Genomic DNA, 18,725 nt, shown 5'->3' on the forward strand with positions numbered 1-18,725 from the left:
ACCAAGCTTCATTTGATTGTCTAAAGAGGAAACGGACAAAGACACTGACTCCATGGAGATACCGTGGAAACATAGAGATTGTGGACATTGGATGTTCAACAGTTCAATGAGAATCGAGCCAAAGGAGCAAAGGGTAAGTATCAGAGACAAGTTGAGCTCTGAGAGAGCATGATGGGAGATAGCAGGCAAAGAGGGGAAAGATGTGAGTTCAAAATTTGGACAAAAAGGACTTTCGAGGCAATTTTACTGAGTGGTTTCGTGGAAGACGAGCAGCAGAATCAGCTGATCGGATTGTTTCAATGGGTGGGGTTTTCCAGCCCTTCCTGCGGGCTGGATCTTCCAGTCCCACAGATCTCTCAGTCTGCTGTTCCGGTTCACTGATCGTCTCATTGGGTTCGCTGTACGCCTCTTGGGGTCTGTGAAAGAACTCCCGGAACCTCATTCGTCTGATGAATTCTCTGGAGCGGAAAAACTGCGACATCATCTTTGCAGCCTTCAACACGTTATCAATGAAGACGAACATCTTGCCAAGGCCCTCCCCCCACTACTTGCTTTCAAACAACCGCGCAACCTCAAACAGACCATTGTTTGCAGCAAACAACCTCTGCAAGACGTGCCAGATCATCAACATGGGTACCACCATTACTCGCAGGAACACCACCCACCAGGTACGCGGTACATACTCGTGCGACTCGGAACATTGTCTACCTCATACACTTCAGGTAAGGATGTCCCGAGGCGTGGCAGATTGGCGAGACCATGCAGACACTGGATGAAATTACTGTGAAAAGCCCCTAGTCACCACATTCTGGCACCTGTTTGTGTAAGCGGGTACAGGAATTGAACCCGCGCTGCTGGCCTTGTTCTGCATCACAAACTAGCTATCTAGCGCACTGAGCAAAACCATCACGTGACATTCGCCAAGCAGGAATGTTCCCTTCCAGTCGGGGAACACTTCTGCAGCCAAAGGCAATCAGCCTCTGATCTTCAGGTAAGCATTCTTCAAGGCAGCCTTCAGGACACACGTCAATGCAGAATCGCTGATCAGAAACTGATAGCCAAGTTCCGCACACGACTACGGCCTCAACCGGGACCTTGGATTCATGTCACATTCCATTCACCCCCCACCATCTGGCCTGGGCTTACAAAATCCTACCAACTGTCCTGGCTTGATACAATTCACACCTCTTTAACCTGTGATTATCCCTCTCTCCAGTCGCACCGCCTGGACCTGTAAAGACTTAATTACCTGCAAAGACTCGCATTCAAAGTTCCATCTCGCATCATTGAATTTTTCTATATGTGTTTGTGGAACCCACCTCTTCATTCACCTGTGAAAGGAGCTGCGCTCCGAAAGCTAGTGATTCGAAACAAACCTGTTGGACTTTAACCTGGCGTTGTAAGACTTCTTACCGTGCCCACTGTCCGTGTGGAGTTTGCACATTCTCCCTGTGTCTGCGTGCGTTTCACCCCCACAACCCAAAGATGTGCAAGTTAGGTGGATTGGCCACGCTAAATTGCCCCCCCCCCAAATTAAAAATAAATAAATAAATAAATGAGAAGCATTTAATGCTTCTGCCAGTTTCAAACATTTTGCACGTTAGGCGAATGTGATGACTGCTACACTACAGAAACAGCTGGCAGCACAGTACCCAATGGCCCTATGCAACGTTCAACTGCACAGTCTTGCTGCAGCTTTCAATGGTTGGGCTGGGAGGCCAAGTCACTGATTACATGAAGACAGCTGTTCCTTTAAAACAGATGACTCAACTTGTAAGACCATAAGATATAGAACTTACATTGAACTTCAGCATTTGTTCAGTAAATATCTAACGGAATAATGCTCTCTGTTCAATCATTAATGCCTCATTCTTATCTTCCTACAGAAGATTTCCCCCGATTTTACTCAATATTTGTTTCATTATTCAATGTTGAACCTCAGTATATTTATTTGTTATATATGACTTCATTTTCAATTGAATAGCTCTCAAGTCTTCACTCTGAATAACTCTGAAATATACACCATTGAATTGCAAACATGACTGATCAAGAAAATAAAGCTTGTCACTGGGTAATACAAATCCCATGAATCTTTGTTCAGTTTGACCTCAGACAGCTTTTGAACAAAGTCAAACATAATTAAATGGAAGTTACTTGAGAATGATGTGTTGCTTATATTTGACCCCTCTGTGTTTTGGTGTGAAACGTTCTGCAGCCTAAATACCGTTCATGTATAAGAAAGGAGGGATGACAGCAAATCCACACTGAGCCTGGATTTCCTCATCTCCCCGAGTGGCTTTTCCTGTTTCTCCATCATTAAGGCCGAATCTTTCAAAAAGGTGTTTCAGTTAAATCTCTGTCATTTCCTTCAATTCAGTTCTGTCTATATGAGCACACATCACCATTCGATATGTTTTGAGTGCTGATTAAAATGTTAATCTGCGTCTACAAAGTCATTAACTTCTTTTGTGAACTGAGCAAACTGCCAAGATCTGCACTTTGTTTTTTCGTGTATGGAACGATCTGTCTAGACTGTACGCAGAACAATACTTTTAACTGTATTCGGTACACGAGACAATAAATCAAATCCAATCAAAGAGACAGTTTCTTACTAGTCTTCAGATTGAACAATGAGCCTTCTAAAAAATTAAAAATGGGAGATGGGGGTCAGTGGCTGGACCAGCATTGACTGCTCATTCCAATTGCCCTTGAACTGCGTGTCTTGTGAGGCTATTTCAGGGGGCACTTACAAATCAACCACAACATTGCTGTGGATCTGGAGTCACGTGTAGGCCAGGCCTCGTAAGGAGAGCAGATTTCCTGAAGGACATTAGTGAACCAGACGGGTTTTTACAACAATCCACAATGTCATCATTAGACTTTTAATTTCAGACTTTTATTCAATTTCAATATCTGTCGTAGCCAGATTCGATCCCAGATCCCCAGAGCATTAACCTGGGTCTCTGGATTACTAGCCCAAATATTCTTGGCAGAATATGATGTCTTGTAACTTCTCAAAAATATGAAGCAATTTATTTTTTCAAACAAATTCTGATAGCTCTGCAGTTTCTGGAAACATTTTGGTTGATAATGTTATTTTTAAAAAAATAAAGATCTAGTCTTTATAATATCATTACCAAATACACCAATTCACCAATGATAATCAATGTTCATGACTGAATAATCATTAATTTAATTATTATTTTTTGCTATGAAATCAATATATAGTTGATATAGAAAAGGTACAGAAGGTGAAATGGTTGCAGGAAGTCACATGTTCGAGGTATAAAAGGGCTTGCTTGACCATGTTACTAATGGCAGTGAATATACTATGAAAATAACATTTTAAAAACTAAATGTGATTACACATGCGTACTTACAACTTCCTACATTACAACAGTGATTATGATTCAAAAGTACTCCATTGGCTTTAAAACACTTTTGGAGGTCCAGTGGGAGTGAGGTTTTATAGAAATGTACACTTGTTCTAATTGTTCGCAAACTAGGATATATTACACTCGGTGTCCTCATCCGAATCACTGATAAAGAGTGAGTCTTAATTTTGTGTAATAATCATGGTATTGACACCATTTTGAATACTCTGTGAAACTCCAGACACACCATATGCACAATTATTTGTTGTAAAACACAGCGAGTTGTTGTGATTTGGAATGCACTGTCTATAAATGGTGCTGGAATCTCATTGGACTGTAACTTCCAAAAGGGAATTTGGTATATTCTGAAAAAGAAAACAAAATAGTCGAACTCTGGGATTAAATGGGTCGCTGTACAAAGAGCTGGCACGGGAAAAGTGGGCCAAATAGACTCCTCTATGCTCCAGGAGCCTTGTGTACATGTAAAACGAGTGGTAACGACCTGGAACCTACTGCCTATGTGGGTAGGAGATGCAGAGATGACGGAAGGATTTCAATTGGACAGGCACTGAGAGAAATAAACCTACAGGGATTCGGGGATAGAACGGGGCAATGGACAGACTGGCTTCCTCCACAGGGAGCCGACACCGTCCCAAAGGGCTGAATGGCCCCATTCCCCACCCTCCAGATGCTGTGATCTCAGGAGAGAAATTCAGCTGCTCCAGTCTCTCCAACTAACTGGAGTCCCTTATCCCTGGTCCCATTCTTGTAAATGTCCTCTCCACCCTCTCAGAACTTCACATCTTCCTTTAGTGTGGGACCCATCTAGGATTCCATTCTAGAGGGATAGAATTGAAAAGCATGGAGGAAATGTTCAACTTGTTTAAAACCAGGGTGAGGCTATACCGGGAGCACTGTCCACATTGGCGATCTCCATTTAGATAAAGGAAATAAGAGGCACTGGAGAAGGTGCAACAAAGATTCATAATATACAGAACTGAGAGCATTTAACACCCAGGAAAGGCTGAGACTTTTTTTCTGGGAAAGAGAAGATTGATGGAAATCTTTAAGATTATACCCAGGAGTGGTGAGAATGTGCAACTTGCTACCACAGCGAGTGGTTGAGGTGAACAGCATGAATACATTGAACAGAAAGCTAGATACATACACGAGGGAGAAAGGAATAGAAGGCGATGCTGTTGGGGGAGATGTAAAGGGGTGGGCGGAGGATCATGTGGAGCATAAACACTGACACAGACCATGGCTACCCTCAGCCGTTATGGGAATTTAACCTGTGCTGTTGGTGTCACTCAGCACAAACCAGCCATCCAGCCAACTGAGCTAACCGATCCCAATGTAAATCTGTAATAATTCCGTAAATATTAGTGATTGCCTGTCTCCCACCATACTATTTAATGTAGTTTCCCAGTGCACCTCAGACAACTTGCCCCTCATAACCTGATAGTTTGCTTCTGTGAGAAGCACCCAGATAAATTAAACAAAAGAACAATGTAACCACCACAGCCCATCTTCATGGCAATGTGGCATGATTTTGGGGGTTTCCAAACAGAAATGGTAATGAAACATCTTCTAACCTCCAAACACTCTTTCGCTCTGATCCTTATGGAATGTGCAACCAAATATTAGCTTGAAGGCTCAGAGAGAATCAGCCCACTGGAGGCGAAGTCGTGAGACCGGCCAGTCCAGCAGAAAGAAACCCTCTGACCATCCCCATTTACCAACAGAATAAACAAAATGCAGTCCTGGATGTAATTGAGAACAGAAACAATAACAGCAGAATCCAATCCCTGTAATCACTTGTGAACCTGTTGGTGTTTCAGAAAGTGCGATGAATTACAAAATCCCATCGCACGTTGAGAGCAGGTGAATGGCCTCTCCCCAGTATGAACTCCCTGGTGTGACTGCAGACGGCATAGCCGAGTCGATAGCGCAAATAAACGTAAGCCGGTGTGAGATAATCGGGATTATGGAGACATGGCTGCAGGATGACCAGGGATGGGAATTGAATATATTCAGTATTTAGGAAGGACAGACAAAAAGGAAAAGGCAGTGGAGTGGCAGTGCTGGTTAAAGAGGAAATTAATGCAATAGTGAGGAAGGATATTAGCTCTGACAATGTGCAATCTGTATGGGTAGAGCTGAAAAACACCAAGGGGCATAAAAAAATAAGTGGGCATCGTATACAGACCCCAAACTGCAGTGGTGATGTTGGGAATGGCACAAAACAGGACATTAGGCTGCTTGGAAAAGTATCTGTAGGTATGTGAAGAGAAAAGATAGGTGAAGACTAATGTACATTCCTTACAGTCAGAAACAGGGGAATGTATAATGGGGAACAAAGAAATGGGTAAGCAAATAAATACATAATTTGGTTCTGTCTTCACAAATGGGGGCTTTGACTCTGAAGTTCCTGCAGATTGGAGGGTGGCTTATGTAACCCCACTATTTAAAAAGGGAGATAGAAAGAAAACAGGGAATAATAGACCAGTAAGCCTGACATTGGCAGTAGGGAACATTCATGGATTTATGAAGGGGAAATCATGCTTGACAAATCGACTGGAATTCTTCGAGGGGTAGAGTTGACGAGGGGGAGCAAGTGGATGTGGTATATTTGGACTTTCAGGTGGCTTTTGACAAAGTCCTGCATAAGAGATTAGTGTGTAAAATTAAAGAACATGGGATTAGGGGTAGTGTATTGAGATGGATAAAAAACTGGTTGGCAGACAGGAAACAAACAGCAGGAATTAATGGGTCTTTTTCAAATTGGCAGGCAGTGACTATTGGGGTAACCGCAGGGGTCGGTGCTAGGACCTCAGATATTCACAAGATATATTAATGATTTTTCTTTTTAAATTTATAGTACCCAATTTTTTTTTCTAATTAAGGGGCAATTTAGTGTGGCCAATTCACCTACCCTGCACACCTTTGGGTTCTGGGGGGTGAGACCCGCGCAGCGAAGGTTTACCAGACTGATTCCTGGGATGGTGGAATTGACGTACAAGAGATTGAATCAGTTAGGATTGTATTCACTGGAGTTCAGAAGAATGAGGGATCTTAGAGAAACCTGTAATATTCTAAAAGGACTTGACCGGGGAGATGCAGGATCGATTTCCCCGATGGTGGGAGTAAACAGAACCAGAGGTCGCAGTCTGAGTATATGGGGTAGATCATTTAGACAGAGATGATGAGCAATTTCTTCAACCAGAGAGTGGTGAGCCTGTGGAATTTGTTCCACATGAAATAGTTGAGGCCAATACATTGTATGTTTTCAAGAAGCAGTTAGATATAGCACTTAGAGCGAAGGGAATCAAAGGATAAGGAGGGGAAAGCGGGATTAGGCTATTGAGTTGGATGATGAGCCATGATCATAATGAATGGCAGAGCAGGTGCGAAGGACCAAATGGTCTCCTCCTGCTCCTATTTTCTATGTTTCTATGTAATCCCTTCCCACACTAAGAGCAGGTGAATGGCCCAGTGTGAACTCGCTGGTGTGTCTGCAGACTGGATAAATCACTGAATCTCTCCCCACATTGAGAGCAGATGAATGACGTCTCCCCGGTGTGAACTCGCTGGTGTGTTTGCAGACTGAATAAATCACTGAATCTCTCCCCATACTGAGAGCAGGTGAATGGCCTCTCCCGAGTGTGAACCTGCTGATGTTTCCGCAGGTTGGATAAAGCACGGAATCTCTGCCCACACTGAGAGCAGATGAATGGCCTCTCCCCAGTGTGAATTCGCTGGTGTGTCTGCAGACTAGATAACAGTGTGATTCCTTTCCCACAGACGGAGCAGGTGAATGGCCTCTCCCCAGTGTGAACGCGCTGGTGTCTCTGCAGGTGGGATAACTGTGTGAATCCCTTCCCACACTGAGAGCAGGTGAATGGCCTCTCCCCAGTGTGAATTTTCTGATGCTTCAGCAGGGCGGATGAATCAATGAATCCCTTCCCACACTGAGAGCAGGTGAATGGCCTCTCCCCAGTGTGAACTCGCTGATGTTTCCGCAGGACGGATGAATCAATGAATCCTTTCCCACACTGAGGGCAGGTGAACGGCCTCTCCCCAGTGTGAATTTGCTGGTGTTGCCGCACGGCGGATGAATCAATGAATCCCTTCCCACACTGAGGGCAGGTGAACGGCCTCTCCCCAGTGTGAATTCGCTGATGTTGCCGCAGGGCAGATGAATCAATGAATCCCTTCCCACATTGAGAGCAGGTGAATGGCCTCTCCCCAGTGTGAATTCGCTGATGTTTCCGCAGAGTGGATGAATTAATAAATCCCTTCCCACATTGAGAGCAGGTGAATCGCTTCTCCCCAGTATGAACTCGCTGGTGTGACTGCAAGCTGGATAAATCAGTTAATCCCTTCCCACACTGAGAGCAGGTGAAAGGCATCTCCCCAGTGTGAACTCGCTCGTGTCTCTGCAGGTTGCCTAATCGAGTGAATCCCTGCCCACACTGAGAGCAGGTGAACGGCCTCTCCCCAGTGTGACTGCGTCAATGAATCTCCAGCTCAGATGGGCATCTGTATCCCTTCCCACAGTCCGCACATTTCCACGGTTTCTCCATGTTGTTGGTCTCCTCCAGATTGGACAATCAGTGGAAGCCTTGTCGACACACAGAACATGTGCACTGTCTCTCCCCACTGTGGTATGATGTTTTTTCAGGCTGTGTAACTGGTTAAAGCTCTTTCCACAGTCAGTTCAATGGAACACTCTCACGCAGGTGTGTGTTGCGTGGGTCTTGGTGCTTTTCCAGTCACACTGTTGTTTCCACAGTCCATTCACTGGAACACTCTCACGCGGGAGTGTGGTGTGTGGGTCTCGGTGCTTTTCTAGTCACAATCATGTTTATAATCTTTTGAAGCCGACAGATTGGACATTTCTCCTTCTCGCCAATGATATTCAGAACCCGACGATATCTAGTTCAGAAGGAATCGAGTGAGTTTGTCACATCGAGACGTGATGTTTCAGATTTCTGTCTATAATTCCTCCTCTTCCGATATCCTTTAAAAACAATTTACAAAAGTCATCGGTTAGTACAGGATAGAAATTCAGAACAGACAATTCTAGTTCCGATGAAACATTATTTCCTCTCTCATTCTCCAAAAGCTGTAAATTTCCATCCCACACAATCACCCTCCATTCTCACTCTGTTGCACCTAATATTTACCCTCCCAATTCTCCTGAAGGGCTGATTCATGTTGATTGACAGATCCAAGCTCAGCTCAATGCTTCCTGACCAGGACACAGAGATTATAATAGGAGCAAGTAGGCTATTCAGCCCACTGCGTCTGCTCAACCATTCAATGCGATCCTTGGCCGATCTATCCCTCGATATCTTCAATATCTAGAAACCTATCAATATTTGTCTTGAACATACTTGGGGAATGAGGCTGCATTCCTCTGGGGTAGAGAATTCCAAAGCTTCACCACATCCTCGAGTGAAGAAATCCCTCCTCATCTCAGCTTTCACTCTATTTTCCCCATAACCCTTCACTCCATTGCCAATAAAATATCTGTCAAACTTGTGCTTCAATATATTCAATGACCCCCAGATACAACTGGTCCCTGTGGAAGAGAAATCCAAAGACTAAAAACCTCTGATGGAAGTGTGTAACCTTCCTCTTCATTCACCTGATTAAGAAGCTGCCCTCTGAAAACTCGTGATACCAAATAAACCTGTTGTTGTCAGACTTCCGGAGCCCAGCCCCGTCCAACGCGCCATCTCCACATTCCGAACAATGGGGAACAAGCTCCTCCCACTCATTGAAACATCGCTCCGACGAAGATGACAAACGCGCATGCGCCCTGATGCACATCCAATAAAGATGGCGGCCGTTAACTCGAGTTGAAGATGAGGAGCTGCAACCCCGCTCGGTACAAACTCGGTCCCGTAAACAATTCCGAGGTTTACGATTGCAACAGCTTTACACAACGTTTCCGCCCACTCCGCGATTTCTTGCTTCCTCCATAGTCTTAAATGCCTATTACCGATTTCGAAAATGAAAAAGCCGCACTTCTGCACCATTACCCACACTGCGCATGCTTCAATCGCAGCGGACCCGCCCCTCATTCACTCCGATTGGTTGGAAGACCAGCCGCTCCCATTCGGTACTTCAGCCCCGCCCCTGCTATTGGACCAGGGCTGCCGCCAATTATCCGGGCATTGTGACAGTTGGAGACGGTGAGAGCGGCTGATTGATCAATAATAACATTGTTTCACATTGGGCTCTGCAGCGCACTCGGGATTTGTAAACCCCGCCCCCCGGCACTGACCTCTCACCTCACAATGCCCGGGCAATGATTGACGGCAGCTCCGAACACTAGGAGAAGAAGGGGATTGGTTGGAGGACTGAAAGGGAGTGGGTGGTCCTCCAACCAATCAGTGAATGAAGGGCGGGGCTCGGGGTGCCGGATCTTCACAGAAGAAGCAACCGGGCAGGCGCACGTGCCAACTCAAAGAAAGGTTCCTTTCCTCAATTTCTTTTTTTTTTTTTAATGTGTTTATTCAAATTTTCCAACAAAATTTTTAATAAACCCCCCCCCCCATAACAAAAAGAAAGAAAGAAACGCAAACACAACAGTCAAAAATTATACAAAACTTTTACATTGGGTTTCCCAATATACAGTAACACCCCCATATGACATTCAAAGATACCCGTAGGGAAGCCCCCCCACCCACCCGAATTCACCCCCGGAAAGAGACCCCCCCCCCCCCCTCTTCCCCCCCACGCACCCTTGGGTTGCTGCTGCTGCTGACCTCCTCCTAACGCTCCGCGAGATAGTCTAGGAACGGTTGCCACCGCCTGAAGAACCCCTGCACAGACCCTCGTAAGGCAAACTTTATCCTCTCCAGCTTAATAAACCCTGCCATGCCATTTATCCAGGCTTCCACACTGAGGGGCTTCGCGTCCTTCCATAATAGCAAGATCCTCCGCCGGGCTACCAGGGACGCAAAGGCCAGGATACCGGCCTCTTTCGCCTCCTGCACTCCCGGCTCGTCCGTTACCCCAAATAGTGCCAAACCCCAACTCGGCTTGACCTGTACTTTCACCACCTTGGACATAGTCTTCGCGAAACTCCTCCAAAACCCCTCCAGTGCCGGGCACGACCAGAACATGTGGACGTGATTCGCCGGGCTTCCCGAGCACCTCCCACATCTATCCTCCACCCCAAAGAACCTACTCAACCTCGCCCCTGTCATATGCTCTCTGTGAGTAACCTTGAATTGTATTGGGCTGAGCCTGGCGCAAGAGGAGGAAGAATCAACCCTACTCAGGGCATCAGCCCATAGACCCTCATCTATCTCCTCCCCAAGCTACTCCTCCCACTTGCCCTTTAACTCCTCTACTGAGGCCTCCTCCTCTTCTTTCATCTCCTGGTAGATCGACGAAATCCTGCCTTCTCCAACCCATACACCCAAAATCACCCTGTCCTGAGTTCCCTGTGCCGGGAGCAGCGGGAATTCCCTCACCTGCCGCCTCACAAATGCCCTCACTTGCATATACCTGAAAGCATTTCCCGGGGGTAACCCAAACTTCTCCTCCAGCGCCCCTAGGCTCGCAAACGTCCTATCTATAAACAGGTCCCCCATTCTTCTAATACCTGCCCGATGCCAGCTCCGAAATCACCCATCCATCCTTCCCGGGACGAACCGATGGTTCTCCCGAATCGGTGACCAAACCGAGGCTCCCACCTTGCCCCTGTGTCGTGTCCACTGCCCCCAGATCTTCAACGTCACCGCCACCACCGGACTTGTGGTGTACCTTGTCGGCGAGAGCGGTAGCAGTGCCGTCACCAGCGTCCTCAGGCTCGTGCCCCTGCATGACGCCATCTCCAACCTCTTCCACGCCGCCCCCTCTCCCTCCATTACCCACTTACAGATCATCGCCACATTGGCAGCCCAATAATAGTCGCACAGATTCGGCAGAGCCAGGCCTCCCTGTCCCTACCACGCTCCAGAAACACCCTTTACCCTCAGGGTCTTATTTGCCCACACAAAACCCATGATACTCCTACCTACCCGTTTGAAAAAGGCCTTGGGTATCATAATGGGAAGGCACTGGAACACAAAGAGAAACCTCGGGAGGACCATCATTTTAACCGACTGCACCCTTCCCGCTAGCAAGAGTGGCAGCACATCCCATCTTTTGAAATCCTCATCCATCTGCTCCACCAGCTGCGTCAAATTGAGTTTGTGCAGGGCCCTGTCACAAGTAGGCTTACATTAACACTGCGATGAAGTTCCTGTGAAAAGCCCCTAGTCGCCACATTCCGGCACCTGTTCGGGTACACAGAGGGAGATTTCAGAATTTACAAATTACCTAACAACGTGTCTTTCAACTTGTGGGAGGAAACCGGAGCACCCGGAGGAAACCCACGCAGTCACGGGGAGAACGTGCAGACTCCGCGCAGACAGTGACCCAAGCCGGGTATCAAACCTGGGACCCTGGTGCTGTGAAGCAACAGAGCTAACCAGCGGTTTCTGAGGCATGTGGGACAGTGGGTAATCTGGCTGCCAATTCAGACCCAATTCTCAATTAATCTTTGAATCTGGAGAAGGATGAGATTCGGCTGACCGAGATTGTAAAATAAGCATCATCAAGATCCATCTCCTACCTGCTCTTTCAGAGTGTCAGTGCAGACTTTATAATTCTGCTGTAGTAATACACTGTTGTTCTGCTATAAATAAAGTCAGCAGAGTGCCAGATGACCATCGGCTGCTCTCCACTTTGAGGGGAAGAGCTGACTGGTGTAACCTGAGCAACACCACAACTCAGGCGAGGGGCAAGGTTGAGAGGGCTGGCCTTCTGTACGCGAATTATAGATCATAGAATTTACTGTGCAGAAGGAGGCCATTCGGCCCATCGAGTCAACACGACCCTTGGAAAGAGCACTCTCCCCAAGCCGACACCTCAACCCTCTCCCTGTAACCCAGCAACCCCACCCAACGTTTTTGGGCACCAAGGGCAATTTCGCATGGTCAATCCATCTAACCTACTACACATCATTGGACTGTGGGAGGAAACTGGAGGAAACCCACCCAGACATGAGGAGAACTTGCAGACTCTGCACAGACAGTGACCTAAGCCGGGAATCGAACCTGGAGCTGTGAAGCAACTGTGCTAACCACCATGCTACCATCCACACTGTTGACCTTGCTGTGCATCATGAACCAGCTGTCCAGCCAACTGAGCTAAACTGGCCCAGCTAGCCATTCAGCTATGCTTTGTACCTGAATGGGAATTATCAGATATTTTTACCACTGTGAGCTTGGGTTGTGGATTTTAACTTCTTCACTCTACTCTGTTCATGTTGATCTTCTCAAGCAGGGCTGCTTGGTGAAGAGAACTTTGCGAGATACGGTGACAGTGAGAGTGATTATGGAATATGAAATGAAATGAAAATCGCTTATAGTCACAAGTAGGCTTCAATGAAGTTACTGTGAAAAGCCCCTAGTCGCCACATTCCGGCGCCTGTTCGGGGAGGCTGGTACGGGAATATGTGTGTTTCCTCACAAACTAAGTGAGTTTGTGACAGTAACTCAATCATAGCTACTGCAGGTGAGTCTCTGGCTACAACTGTATTGAGAAGAAAGAAATTGGAGAGGAACATTGCAGCCAGCGTGACAGCAGGAGATTACAGGAGGATGGTTTGGTCAATGGTGTCAAAGGTGCAGACAGGCCAAAAAGAACAATAAAGAACTGCTTATCCTTGTCAAAGTCACATTGGATTCAATATGTTACTTTGATAAAGAGCTGTTGCAATGCTGTGGCATAGGCAGATATTTTACTGGGGAATTCAAAATATAGAATTCCTGGGCATGGATTTCAGAGATGACAAAACTTTGGAGAGGAAAGGTCGGTTAGAAATAGGGCAGTAGTAATCAGGAATTCGTTTTGAGGATGGGTGATAATGATGATTTAAAGTCAAGAGGGACAATAAATGAAGAGGGAGAGAGATCGAACCATCAACAATATCAGCAAACATGGGGAAGTTGGGAGATCAGGGGTTTACTGGGATTAGAACAGGAGGTGGGTCTCATGGTCATAATGAGACGTGAGATGGCATGCGGGGATATAGGAGAGATCTAGAGGGGTCAGATGTCTGTTAAGGGGGATCTTTAGAGGCAGTGTGGCACAGTAGGCCAGTGCCAGGGAAACAGCAGAGGCAGCTGGACGGAAGCTCTCAAGGAAACAAGGGATGAGGAAATTGGCAACAGGAGCTCATTTGTGTTAGAGATTTTGAAAACACTCATCACATTGCATTTAACACAAGGATGATTTATTTGACATTTATCTTTAATATTAGTACCTTTAAGGGAGCTGAGTGATTAATATCAGCCAATAAATATGCTTCAGTGCTGGATGCGAGGAACAGCAAAATTCTAATCAAATTTGTTACTTGCGAACTCTCTGGTGACTCAGCAGGTTGGATAATTAAGCAAATCCCTCCCCTTATTCAGAGTAGATGGAAGCCTCTCTCAACAGTGCATATTCACTGGTGCGAGGGCATGGCAGATGAATGGGTAAATCCATTTCCACACTCAGTATAACGTTTCCCCAGTTCAAATCTGCAATGATTTCAGATGGTTTTCTCAACCCGAATGGTCTCGTCAGTTTGAGCTTGCTGATGAGACATTGGTTTCTGGGCACTTGAAAGGTCGTTCATCTTGATGAACTCGCTGGTGTCTCAGCAAGCTGGATAACTGAGTAAACCCTTTCCCACACTGAGAGCAGTTGAACGGCCTCTCCCCAGTGTGAACTCGCTGGTGTGTCTGCAGATGGAAGGACCGCGTAAATCCCTTCCCATACTCAGAGCAGATAAATGGCTTCTCCCCAGTGTGGAATTGTTGGTGTATCATTAGGCTGGAGGACTGAGTGAATCCCTCCCCTTGCTCAGAATAAGTGAACGGTCTCTCCCTAGTGTGAACTTGCTGGTGTTTCAGCAAGGTACACAATTGAGTGAATCCCTTCCCACACTTAGAGCAGATGAATGGCTTCTCCCCAGTGTGAACTTGCTTGTGCTTCAGAAGGCTAGATGACTGAGTGAATCCCTTCCCACATTCGGAGCAGGTGAACAGTCGCTCCCCAGTGTGAACCCGTTGGTGCTCCAGCAAGTTGGATGAACGGGTGAATATCTTCCCACAGTCAGGTCAGGCAAAAAGTCTGTCTGCAGTGCGAGTTCGCTGGTGGACAGTGAGGTCAGATAACGTCTTGAACCCAGACCCACAGTGAGAGCATCGGAATGGTCTCTTGTCACTGTGTTCCCAGGAACATTTATAGCACCTCCCACACTCCAAGCATTTAAAAGGTCTTTCCCCATTGTGAAGCTGCCGGATTGTCAGCAATGTGGATGAGGATGAACATAGAACATAGAACAATACAGCGCAGTACAGGCCCTTCGGCCCACGATGTTGCACCGAAACAAAAGCCATCTAACCTACACTATACCATGAAGAAGTGAAGTGCTTCCCACACTCGGAGCAGTTAAACAGTCTCTCCCCTGTGTGAACTCGCTGGTGTGTCAGCAGGTTTGAAGAGTTAATGAACCCTTTCCCACACTCTGGGCAGATGAATGGTTTGTCCCCAGTGTGACTGTGCCGATGGGGTTCTGCATCCTGTCCCACCCTCATTTCCATGGTTTCTCCCCGGTGTGGCTGCACTTGTATCTTGCCAGGCCAGATGATTGGCTGAAGCCTCATCCACACACAGAACACGTGTACGGTTTCTCCCCACCGTGAATGGAGGCTGTTCTCTTTCATCTTCAAAATCCGATATTCACATTACAGCAGGTTGAGAAATTCTGTCCGTACCTGATGTGAAGTTTTAATTTCCTGACTGAAAATCCGATCCTTCAAACGCCCTGTGAAACTGATTGAAAACAGAAAATATGGGGTGAGAGAGAACCCACAAAAACACAAAGGTAGGTTGTGAAATTGAGCTGAATGAATCTGGTCATTTGTGGGGCCGGCTCTGGGAAAAAGCGACCGTGAAAACAGCTGGATTGTCATAAAAACCCAACTGGTTTGTTAATGTTCTTCAGGAAACGGAACCTACCACCCGGTCTGTGCTGACACAGGAAACTGGTTTCTATGGGTGAAGAGAGGGAGGGGGTGGGGGTGAGGGAGAGTCGAGGTTGGTCTTAAACTGTGGAATTTCCTCTGAACAACCTCTCCACATCACTTTCCTTATTAAGATGCTCCTTAAAACATACTTCTTCTGGCCCAAGGGGTGGCGATCTGGGAGGTCCGGCAGAAGGTCTCGGAGAATGAGGACGATATCCTGAGCCTGGCGTTGAAGGTGGAGGCGCACGAGGTGCTTCACAAGAAATGGCAGGCGAGGTTCAAGGAGATGGAGAACCGGTCGTGGCGGAAGAACCTGCGGATCCTGGGTCTCCCGGAGGGCCTGGAGGGATCGGACGTGGGGGCCTACGTGGTCACCATGCTGAATTCGCTGATGGAAGCGGGGGCCTTTCAGGGGCCCTTGGAGCTGGAGGGGGCCACCGAGTGCTGGCGAGGAGGCTCAGGCCCAGCGAGCCGCCGCGGTGCTGATGCGGTTCCACCGGTTTGCTGATCGAGAGTGTGTGTTAAGGTGGGCCAAGAAGGAGTGGAGCAGCAGGTGGGAGACGTGGAGGTCCGGATCTACCAGGATTAGAGCGCGGAGGTGGCGAAGAAGAGGGCCGGTTACAACCGAGCGAAGGCAGTGCTGCACAGGAAGAGGGTGAAGTTCGGTATGCTGCAGCCGGCGCGTCTGTGGGTCACCTATGAGGACCGACACCATTATTTTGAGTCCCCGGAGGAGGCGTGGGCCTTTGTTCAGGCCAAAAAACTAGACTCGGACTAAGGGTCGGAGATTGTTGTGTTGTGTTTCGAGGGGGGCTTCTTTGTTTTTCGGGGGTTAATTGGGCGTTGTTTTGATTAGGTCCGCTGGGTGGGCTCGTGGGGGGGGGGGGGGGGGGGGGTGTAGGTAAACTGCTTGGTGGTTTGATGGCCGGTAGGGGAAATGGGTCCCCGCAGGGGGGGGGGGTGAGGCACCTGAGTTGGGGGTAGTGGGACTGGGCCTGGAAAGGGAGCTGCGCCAGAGGAGGCGAGGCCGGGTGAGTGGCAAGCGCGGGCTTTTTCCCGCGCTTAGGGTTCAAGGGGCGGGGCCAGAGCTGGGAAGCGTGGGCTTTTTCCCATGCTGGGAGTGGAAGGGGGAGGAGGAGAGCCTGCTGGTGGACGGGGGGTGGGTGGGGGGAAGTTCCACACTGGGGGGGGGGGGGTCGATGGAGCGGCGAGAGTGGCCGGGGTCAGCAGGAGTCAGCTGACTTACAGGAGTGCAATGCAGCTTAGGGGGGGACCTAGCTGGTTTGGGGGGGGGGGTGCTGCTGGAATGGCCAAGGGGGAGCTGCAGTTGGTAGAAGAGGTTGGGGCGGTGGTCTGCTGCTGTGGGAACACGGTGCTGGACCCGGCACTGGATCGCTCTAGGCCGCTCTAGGTCGAGGACGGGCAGGAGGCCGGCGGCGGCCAAGGTGCTGAGGGGGTTCGTGGACCAGATGGGAGGGGTGAACCCATGGCGGTTTGCGAGGCCGGGGGCCAGGGAATTCTTATTCTTCTCCAATGTCCACAAGACCTACTCCCGGACTGACTTTTTTGTCATGAGCAGGGTGCTGATTCCGAGGGTGGAGGATACGGAGTACTCGGCGATAGCCATTTCTGATCATGCTCCGCACTGGGTGGACCTCGAGTTGAGGGAGGAGAGGGACCAGCGCCCACTGTGGCGCCTAGAGGTTGGGTTGCTGGTGGACGAGGAGGCCAGCGGGCAGGTCTGGGGGTGTATAGAGAGGTACCTGGAGGCTAATGACAATGGGGTGGTGCAAGTCGAGTCTGGGAGACGCTGAAGGCGGTGGTCAGAGAGCTGATCTCCATTAGGGCACACAAGGAGAGGGGGGAAGAGGAGAGGGAGAGGTTGGTGGGGGAGATGGTGAGGGTGGACAGGAGGTACGCGGAAGCCCCGGAGGAGGGATTGCTTAGGGAGCAGCGCAGCCTCCAGGCTGAGTTTGAATTGTTGACCACCAGGAAGGCGGAGGCGCAGTGGAGAAAGGCGTAGGGGGCGGTATATGAATACGGAGAAAAGGCGAGCTGGAATCTGGCGCACCAGCTTTGGAAGTGAGAGGCAGCTTGGGAGATCGGGGGAGTTAGGGATGGAGGGGGGAACACGGTGCGAAGTGCGGTGGGTAGCAATGGGGTCTTCAGGGACTTCTACGAGGAACTGTACCGGTCTGAGCTCCCACTGGAAGAGGGATGGATGGGTCGCTTCCTGGACCGGCTGAGGTTTCCGAGGGTGGAGGCGGGGCAGGTGGCGGGGTTGGGGGCGCCGGTTGGGTTGGAGGAGTTGGTCAAAGGGATAGGGAACATGCAGGCGGCAAAGGCACCAGAGCCGGATGGGTTCCCGGTTGAATTTTACAAGAAGTATTCAGACCTGCTGGGCCCGCTGTTGGTAAGGACCTTCAAATAGGCAAGGGAAGGGGGGGCTCTGCCCCCGACGATGTCTAGAGCGCTGATTTCCCTGATCTTGAAGCGGGACAAGAATCCCCTACAGTGTGGGCCATATAGGCCGATCTCACTCTTAAATGTGGATGCAAAGTTGCTGGCAAAGATTTTGGCCATAAGGATAGAGGACTGTGTGCCGCAGGTCATACACGAGGATCAGATGGGGTTTGTGAAAGGGAGGCAGTTGAATACTAATGTACGGAGGCTCTTGAATGTTATAATGATGCCGGCGATGGAAGGGGAGGCAGAGATAGTGGCGGCGATGGATGCGGAGAAGGCCTTTGATAGGGTGGAATGGGGGTACCTGTGGGAGGTGTTGAAAAGGTTCGGGGAGGGGTTCTTCAGGTATGTGAGGCTGCTATATGAGGCCCCGGTGGCGAGTGTGGCCACGAACAGAAGGAGGTCAGAGTATTTCCGACTACACCGGGGGACGAGGCAGGGTTGTCCCCTGTCCCCCTGCTCTTTGCACTGGTGATTGAACCCCTGGCCATGGCGTTGAGGGAGTCGAGGAACTGGAGGTGGCTGGTGCGGGGGTGGGGAAGAGCATCGGGTGTCACTCTATGCGGATGATTTTCTGCTATATGTGGTGGACCCGGTGGGGGGAATGCCGGAGGTGATGAGGATCCTTAGGGAGTTTGGTGATTTCTCCAGGTACAAGCTCAACATGGGGAAGAGCGAGTTGTTTGTAGTGCACCCAGGGGACCAGGAGAGGGGGATTGGTGAGCTCCTGCTAAAAAGGGCAGAGAGGAGTTTCAGGTACCTGGGGGTCCAGGTGGCTAGGAGCTGGGGGGCTCTACAT

The 18,725-nt window shown here is 48.8% G+C and overlaps 1 protein-coding gene across 1 annotated transcript; it reads right to left on the minus strand.

Moving 5' to 3' along the window:
- Positions 1–3,169: 3,169 nt before the first annotated feature.
- On the minus strand, positions 3,170–9,439 carry LOC140418571 (uncharacterized). Its single transcript, XM_072502095.1, has 2 exons — positions 9,028–9,439; positions 3,170–8,397 (listed from the first exon to the last, which is right to left on the minus strand). The coding sequence occupies exon 2, from the start codon at positions 7,784–7,786 to the stop codon at positions 6,848–6,850; it is 939 nt and encodes a 312-aa protein (XP_072358196.1). The 5' UTR covers positions 7,787–8,397; positions 9,028–9,439; the 3' UTR covers positions 3,170–6,847.
- Positions 9,440–18,725: the final 9,286 nt, after the last annotated feature.

Source organism: Scyliorhinus torazame, chromosome 5, assembly GCF_047496885.1.
Source record: "Scyliorhinus torazame isolate Kashiwa2021f chromosome 5, sScyTor2.1, whole genome shotgun sequence".
NCBI classification, from domain to species: domain Eukaryota; kingdom Metazoa; phylum Chordata; class Chondrichthyes; order Carcharhiniformes; family Scyliorhinidae; genus Scyliorhinus; species Scyliorhinus torazame.

What these genes read in the sequence shown, in the direction of transcription:
- LOC140418571 (XM_072502095.1), bottom strand. Translation starts at nt 7,786, where the DNA reads ATGCCTTTCACCTGCTCTCAGTGTGGGAAGGGATTAACTGATTTATCC.